This window comes from Vulpes lagopus, chromosome 1, assembly GCF_018345385.1.
Source record: "Vulpes lagopus strain Blue_001 chromosome 1, ASM1834538v1, whole genome shotgun sequence".
NCBI lineage: Eukaryota > Metazoa > Chordata > Mammalia > Carnivora > Canidae > Vulpes > Vulpes lagopus.
In genome coordinates, this window is record NC_054824.1 from 31,933,693 (window position 1) to 31,942,078 (window position 8,386).

Sequence of the window (8,386 nt, forward strand, 5' to 3'; positions counted from 1 at the left end):
ATGAAAAATACAGCAGAGCAAACGAATATGGGCAATCATGTTGTCATAACCTTGTATGATGACAGAACGTGAGCCTACTTATCTGGATGAAGACTGAGTAGTATACAGAATTACTGAATCAATATATTGTACACTGGAAGGCAAAACAAGGGGAGGGGATGAGACGAGAAAACCAGGAATCAAATTCCTGGGCAATAAGTAAATAAACTTGAAGGTGGGTAAATTACAACAAAAAAGGAGGCTAGGAGTCTGCTCAGATGAGATGCAAAAGATGCAGCAAATTTGGGCAGCCTGGGTGGCTCAGCGGTTTAGCGCCTCCTTTAGCCCGGAGCCTGATCCTGAAGACCCGGGACCAAGTCCCGTGTTGGGCTCCCCGCATGGAGCCTGCTTCTCCCTCTGCCTGTGTCTCTGCCTCTCTCTCTCTCTCCCTCTCTCTCTCTCTCTCTCTCTCTGTCTTTCATGAATAAATAAATAAAATCTTTAAAAAAAAAAAAAAAGATGCAGCAAATTTGGGGAAAGTCAGGTTTGAGGTGGAGTTAAGAGGGGGCAAAATGTTGTGTGAATAAACTGAAGCATGTATGAATAATGCAAAACAGTGTGTGGTGGTGTGCACAGGGGCCCAGCCTCTGCTCTCAGAGCAGACCAAGTCAGACTACCTGAAAATGAAGCCTGGCTTCACCTCATACAGATAGAGTGACTTGGGGAAATTTAAATGACAAAAAGTACAGGGGTGCCTAGGTTAAGACAGTTAAGCAACGAACTCTTGATTTTGGCTCAGGTAACGATCTCAGGGTCCTGAAATAGAGCCCCACATGTGTGATCGGCATGCAGTTGGCTTGTCCATTTCCCTCTGCTCCTCACTCCTTGCCTCCCCACCCCCATCGTTCACTCTCTGTCTCTCAAATGAATAAAAAAAAAAATTTAAGATTTTATTTATTTATTCATGAGAGACACACACAGAGAGAGAGAAAGAGAGAGAGAGAGAGAGAGGCAGAGACACAGGCAGAGGGAGAAGCAGTCTCCATGCAGGGAGCCCAACGTGGGACTGGATCCCGGGTCTCCCAAGATCAGGCCATGGGCTGAAGGTGGCGCTAAACCACTGAGCCACCCAGGCTGCCCGACTAAATAAAATCTTAAAAAAAAAAAAAAAAATAGAAGTTTAACCTCTTTGCAGCTAAGTTTCTTTACCATAAAATGTGGATGATAATAGGATCCCTATCATTGCACTGTTATATGAGGATTAAAAATTGCTACATGTAAGGCACTCAGAACAGTGTTTGGTACCTGGTAAGCTCTGATAAAAGTGTCTGCGGTCATCACGATTATCATTCTATGGGGTACCATGGAAAGGTCTGGACAAGCAATGATAAAGTAAGAACAAGGAAACACAGAGTAGGAAGAGAAAACAGGAAGGCCACGAACTGGAGCAATTCTGCATAAGACAGGGAAAAGAGACCATGGAGAGAATTATCTAGTCTCAAAGGTTCCCAACTTTTGACATGGTTGTGTTGGTGTCAGACTAGCACTCAGACTAGCCTACCTCATAATGCTATGTTCTGCTAACACTTCCAATACTATAGAATAAATGTGTGTCCCCCAAAATTCATATGTTGAAACCTCATCCCCAATATGATGGCACTTGGAGGTGGGGCTTTCGAACATGAATAGGTCATAAAAGTGGAGCCCTCCTGAATGGGATTCATGCCCTCACAGAAAGAGACCCCACAGAACACCCTCACTTCCTCCACTAAGTGTGGTCACAGGGAGAACACAGCTGGCTAAGAACCAGGAAGCAGGGCCTCACCAGACACCGAATCTGTCAATTCCTTGATCTTGGACTTCCCAGCCTCTAGAACTGTGAGAAATAAATTACTGTTGTTTATATGCCACGAGTCTGTGGTATTTTTCTTACAGCAGCCCAAAAGTACTAAGACATCCAATCAATGCATCCAAACCTAAGTCATCCTCTCCCCAAAAATGTGTTTCTCTCTTCCAGCATTCCTCATTTGTATCAGTGATACCACCACTCTACCCTTTCTGCCTCCTAGGCTAAATGTCAAGTCATCTCTGCCCCTCCCCTTTTAGCCCCCACAGGCAAAACAGCACCAAATCTAGTCAATTCCTTCAAAACACACAATCATTCACACTAACACTCCCCAAGCTTTAAAGAGTTATACCTGGGCAGCCCCGGTGGCGCAGCGGTTTAGCGCTGCCTGCAGCCCAGGGCGTGATCCTGGAGACCCGAAATAGAGTCCCACCTTGGGCTCCCTGCATGGAGCCTGCTTCTCCCTCTGCCTGTCTCTCTCTCTCTCTCTCTCTCTCTCTTTCTGAATGAATAAATAAATAAATCTTTAAAAAATAATAAATAAATAAATAAAGAGTTATACCTTCTTGCCTGGGCAGTACAATACCTGACTGACCTCTCTGCCTCCTTACCTTGCCATATCAATTCTATAACTCTCCTAATAACAGTGCCCAAGCACATCTCAAGTCACTGTCTTACCTATAAATCATCAATGGCCCTCCACAGCCCACAGAATAAAACCTGAACCTGAAATGTAATGCAGGCAGCACAGTGTAAGCTACACTGGATATATTCAATCTTTTGTCCCCCACCCCCAACCTTTTTTCAGGCTTTCCAAACTTCGATTTTCTATCCTTCCTCTTTTTCCTCCAAACCTAATTCTCATTCCTCATAAGAGCCTATGCTTTCTAGCATGTCTTTACTCATGCTGTTTCCTTCTCTACAAATTCTAATGCTGGAAGAAAGACCTTCATCCTCACAAAAAGAGGACTCTTCAGTCTACCCTGGGTTTCTGAGAGCTGCCTGCCTCCCTCTACGCAACTTCCATGGCTTTGCTTTCCCATGCACCACAGAACAGGCTTACCTCACCTCAGAGATTTCACCACTGCTTGCCCTTTTTCCTTCTAGGAGAACACTATTTTGCCTTGGAGATAATTCCTTTGTCATTCTTCATAGTGAAGCTTAAATGGTGCCTCCTCAAAGTCGACCTTGAACCACCCCTCTATTTAAGCAGTCTCTTTCATGGGTCAAAATAACCAAAATGTCAGGACGCCTGGGTGGCTCTCTCTGTGTGTCTCTCATGAATAAATAAATTTTTAAAAATTAAAAATAAATAAATAATCTCAGATACATAAAGGATACATGAAATGTTTCTATCCCTATTATTTGTGACAGTGCAAAAGTGTAAAACAAAAGCATAATAGCAATCATTAACTTTCCAGTTAGAGTGCTTCTTAGTAGGCAAACCGGGTTGAGTACATTGTACACAACTGTCTATATTTAGTCCTTATAACATCCTTTGAAGTAGATATTATTATAAAATCCTGACTTACAAAGAAAGTGAGGCTAATGGATGGTGGGTAATTCAAAGTCATAGGTAGCAGGGTTGAAATCAAACCTAGGACAATCTGATTCTAGGGCCAAGATCTTAATCACGGAACAAGTGTTTCTACTCCATGGAACACGTGGCTTTCTAAAGGTAAAGAAAACTATGTAATCATGTGGGAAAATGCTTCTTGTTAAATAATGCAGATTGTATCTTCATTACAACTACAGTTATAGGAAAATGTAATTCCACTGATTTTTATCAGTGGAGTAATTTAATTCCACTAAACTGAAAGGAAATACCTGGAAGGATTATGTTAGCAGTATTTACAAATAGTGGACGGTGTAATCACTTTTTCTTACTTTTTTCTGTTGCCCAAACTAGCTGTAACGTGCATTTATTTTTATTTTTAGGATGAAGACACATATAAACTAATTATCATTCTACCTGGATTTTAGTAATTTCATAATTATGGAAGGGACATGGGAGGATTAAGAAAAGCTGTGTTCTATTTCTCAAGTATCAGGCTAAAGTTTCTTTGCTTTGAAGACAGAATTCAAGATTCATCCTGTTGCTGAGAAGAAATTGCTATTCATCTTTATGGTATCTACTATTTCACAAAAGTGGTACACCTCTTAGTTAATTATTTCTACATGCATTATAAGTACATTATTTAGAATGGAAGCTTTAGAATCTGAATAATTAAAATCCAGAGCAGAAGCTGTCACTACCTTCCGTAAAGCCTTGGACAAACTATCTCAAGACTTCAGTTAACATCGCTCACCTACCTCTAAAGGTTGTCCTAAGCATCAAATGAAATAATGAATGTAAATTTTTCAGCATAGTACCTGCCTATGGTAAGCACTCACTATATATTCATACCTATTATCCACAAGTAAAGACACTCTTCCAAAAAATATCAGCTCTAGCACGTGAAAAGTTATCAGACAAGGAGAAAGTAAATGTTTTCTTATTATTTCTGAGGTTCAGATAATAGACACTAGATCTTTCAGAGATTACACACAACTTGCAGAAAAAATGGTAAAGGTCATGCAATTGTCATACTCTGAGGAGTTTGCTATGTGACCTTTCTACCAATGAGAGTACTAGATAGCTTCCTCTTCCCCTCACCTTCACTAATTAGCCCCTGCTTAGCTAAGTGGCAGCCTAGCCCAGCCCAGGCCCACTGCTAGGCTCAACTGGGAAACCTGGATTCCTTCCCATCTCTTGGAATAACCTGTTCTGTGACCTTGGGAAAATCGTTGCACTTCCATTTCCTCTTCCCTGCCAAAGCAATAATAAAATAATAATGATGATGATAATATGAAAAATAATTCTCGGGATCCCTGGGTGGCGCAGCGGTTTGGCGCCTGCCTTGGGCCCAGGGCCCGATCCTGGAGACCCGGGATCGAATCCCACGTCGGGCTCCCGGTGCATGGAGCCTGCTTCTCCCTCTGCCTGTGTCTCTGCCTCTCTCTCTCACTTTGTGCCTATCATAAATAAATTAAAAAAAAAAAATTAAAAAAAAAAAAAAAAGAAAAATAATTCTCTTTTTAAATACCGGTGCCTGCGGTTAACGGCCTAGCTCGGGGCAAACTGGGACAACACACCTAGGGCCAAAGCTGGGAAAGTAAGGATGGAGAACTGAGAAAAAGAGGCGTTCCCTGGGCACCACCCCTCCACCCCTCTGCCCTTCCAGACCGCGGTATGCCCTCTCACCCATCTCGAGGGGGCCGAGGGGCTGCCTCTCGAGGGTTGCACAGTCACAAAAATAGAGCCGGGAAGAAACCACTCAGACGCTAAAGTAGGGAGGCTCCGGAAAGCAAGCAATACAGGAATTACATCAAGAAGCAAGGAGGTCCGCCCGCCGCCGCACGAGCAGGGGGGTATTCCTTGCGAGACCCCCACAGGCCCGGGGTCTGGGTAGCACCGGGCGCAGTCAGGGCAGCCCCTAGCTCACCATACTCCTGGGGCTCCGGGTCGGGCTGGAAAGTGAAGTGAGCCACATGCCGCCTCTGCGCCGCATCCCCAGCGGCCGAGGCTGGCTGCAGCCCCGCGCCTCGAAGCCGACACCACTGTCCTTCTGCCCCGGCCGCACGCAGCCTCACGAGCCGGCCCGCAGTCGCCGCAAACGCCGCCATCCCCACCGGCAACCCTGGTTTGCAAGCTGCGCCGCCGCACACTGCCGGCAGAGGGGGCGGGGCACCGACGCGGCTTCCCCATTGGTTGGGTCCAAGAGGTGGGCCCATGAAACAGACCAATCGGAATCAGGAATCCGGGGGTGGGGAAGGCGACGAGAGGACGCCGGAGGCGTGGGCCTGCAGTGCGCATGCGGAAGAGGAGCAGGGGCCGGGGCGAGCCGGCAGGTGAGCCCCAAAGAGACGGTTCCCGGAGGCGGGGCCTTCGCTAAGCCACGGCGGGGTCCCGCGGCGCGGACGCGGGTCGCTAACCTCACACGCTAGTCCCGGATTTGCTTTTACTGATGCCATTTAGCGTTGTTACCTCCGTAACTTTTTATTTTGAGATTTATACTTTCTTGCAACCCCCTTTTTTTTTTTTCAATCCTCTCCTATCCTTTATATTATTTTATAAGTAAAAGATGGAAAGGGTTACTGATTGGCATTGGTTATTGGTTTTGGATTTCAAAAAACTGGGAATCACGGCTCAAAGCTTCCGCTCTTTATTCAAAGCCCCCCCCCTCCCCCGCTTAAGAAGCACGTATACGTTTTTTCTGATTTTGTTTTTCAGGACTTAGAGGAGAGTTAGAGAGGTAAACTTAGATTTCATCCCGGAAATCTATTTAATAGGAATTCAGATGCATTTTTGCCCAAGTGCAGTGAAAATGACCTGACTGGCTTACGCCAGCTTAGAAATCTGGAGGATTCCAATCGCTAATTTACGTTTATAATAATCATTTTTGCAAATTTTCTTCTTTTAAATCCAAATGTTTAAAAAGAGTCCTTCCCTGCTGATGAATTTAAAAATTAAAAGACAGTAAAGGGGCGCCTAGGTGGCTCAGGTCATAATCCGAGGGTCCTGGAATTGAGCCCCACATCTAGCTCCCTGCTCACTGGGGAGCCTGCCTCTCCCTCTCCGTCTGCGCCTCCCCCTGCTCCTGTGCTTGCTCGCTAGCGCTCTCTCTCAAATAAACTCTTTTTTAAAAAATTAATTAAAAAAATTAAAATCACAGTAAAATATGGCAGAGATAAAAGTGAAAGTGTTTCCATCAGAGGAAGGTGAGAGAGGGGAAGGGCAGGCCCAAAATAGAATTGGGAGAGGGGGTGGAAGAAAAATGAAGCGGAAGGAAGAAGGGGAAAAGAATGTTCTTCTGTTACTTTTGGCCTCACAACCTATGTTTGGTTTTACAAGGGAGGCAAGGGAGGAGAGAGAAGATATGGGGTGAAGACAAAGGCCAGGAGATGCACCAACTGCCTGTTTTCTGTTTGGGACTGAGACAGAAATTTAAAACTGCTAGGGAGAGAACCAGAATTATATCCATTATTCCTACTCCTACTCCTACTCCCGAATACACGAGGGGCTCTGCGCTGGGCCTGGAGCCTGCTTAAGATTCTTTTTCTTTCCCTCTGCCACTCCCCCCTCCCTCTCTCTGCCCCTCCCCCTTCTTCCCTTTCTAAATATAATAATAATAATAATAATAATAATAATAATAGAATTTCTAGTTGGTAGAGAAAGGAGACAAATTACATAACAACTACAATCCAGTGTAATAGGGACTCTAGAACTGTGAACAAAGTTAAGCATACAAAAAGCAATAAGCTCTGTTTTTAGAATTCAAGAATGCTTCTAGAAGTAATGCTGATGCTGGACCTAAAAGATGAACAGAAATTATCAGGCAAACTAGAGAGGGGAAGTTGTTCTAGACAAAGAAAAAAACATACAATACAAAGGCTAACAGGGCCAGAAAGAACATGGTGCATTCCAGGAAGAGAAAACAGGTTGGTAGCTGCTAGACTTGGAGTGTAGAGATTGACAGGGGTCAGAAAAATAAATTAGGAGATTTTCAAGGTCTTCATATGCTAATTTAAGAACTGTGGACTTAAAACTACATACAGTCAGGAATAACAAAGAGAACATCTAACACATTTGTCTGCCAAGCAAATTATTATGGGGGGAGGGGGGGTTGACATTTTCCCTATCCCTACAGCACCAGCTGCCTGGTAGCCATGAATATGTCTTTATTATTAAAGTGAGATCTACCCTGGCCAATATTTCATTGAAATTAAGTAGAGAAACTCATTTTTCTGGGAATTTTGGAAGCATTATTTAGAAAGATAGAGTATCTTTTTGGGATGCCTGGGTAGCTCGGGGGTTGAGTGTCTGCCTTTGGCTCAGGGTGTGATCCCAGTCGGGTCTGGGGAATAGAGTCCTGCATCAGGCTCCCTCTGCAGAGCCTGCTTCTCCCTCAGTCTATGTCTCTACTTCTCTCTGTGTCTCTCAGGAATAAATAAATATATTTTTTTTAATGTTAAAAAAAATAAAAAGGATAGGGTATCTTTAAATGCCACTAGGAGGTGCAAAAATGGAGAGCTTTCAGAAATGTGATGGCCCAGAAAAGGTGAAAACTATGACTGCATTTGAGTTCCTGATTCTATTTGTTTCTGAGGCCTCAGTGCTTTTCAGGTCCTGGGTTTCTCTGAGACTATGAGAGGCCATGATAACCTTAAAACAGATTCTCCTCTTAGCTTAAGTGACTTCTAATTGCATTTCTGCAATCTTAACCTCATGGACCACCCTCAGAGTCTGTGACTGGAGGGAATACAAAGAGAAATTGCTTCTCATTCTTCAGAATGACTTTTAGCTTATTTTCTGTCGTTGAGCTTCGGTACCTGTACAACTTGTACCTGTTTGAACTCAGCTTGCTTTTGGAAACCCTTATTCTATATCATATATGTTGCTTATCATATATAGCAACATAATATCTTATAGTATTACATCCTATATCCTGACCCCTGTTCCCATTCAAACTCAAACTCAACTGGAGACATCAGGGATACAAAGTAGACAAAGGCTCAAAT

The 8,386-nt window shown here is 43.9% G+C and overlaps 1 protein-coding gene across 1 annotated transcript in view; it reads right to left on the bottom strand.

Moving 5' to 3' along the window:
* Nucleotides 1–5,536, bottom strand: part of BCKDHB (branched chain keto acid dehydrogenase E1 subunit beta) — a 209,793-nt gene extending 204,257 nt beyond the window's left edge. Inside the window, exon 1 of the mRNA XM_041762713.1 lies at nt 5,311–5,536. Within this exon, the coding sequence (XP_041618647.1) occupies nt 5,311–5,491 (181 nt within the window). The 5' untranslated portion in view covers nt 5,492–5,536. The remainder of the gene's footprint in view (nt 1–5,310) is intronic.
* Nucleotides 5,537–8,386: the final 2,850 nt, after the last annotated feature.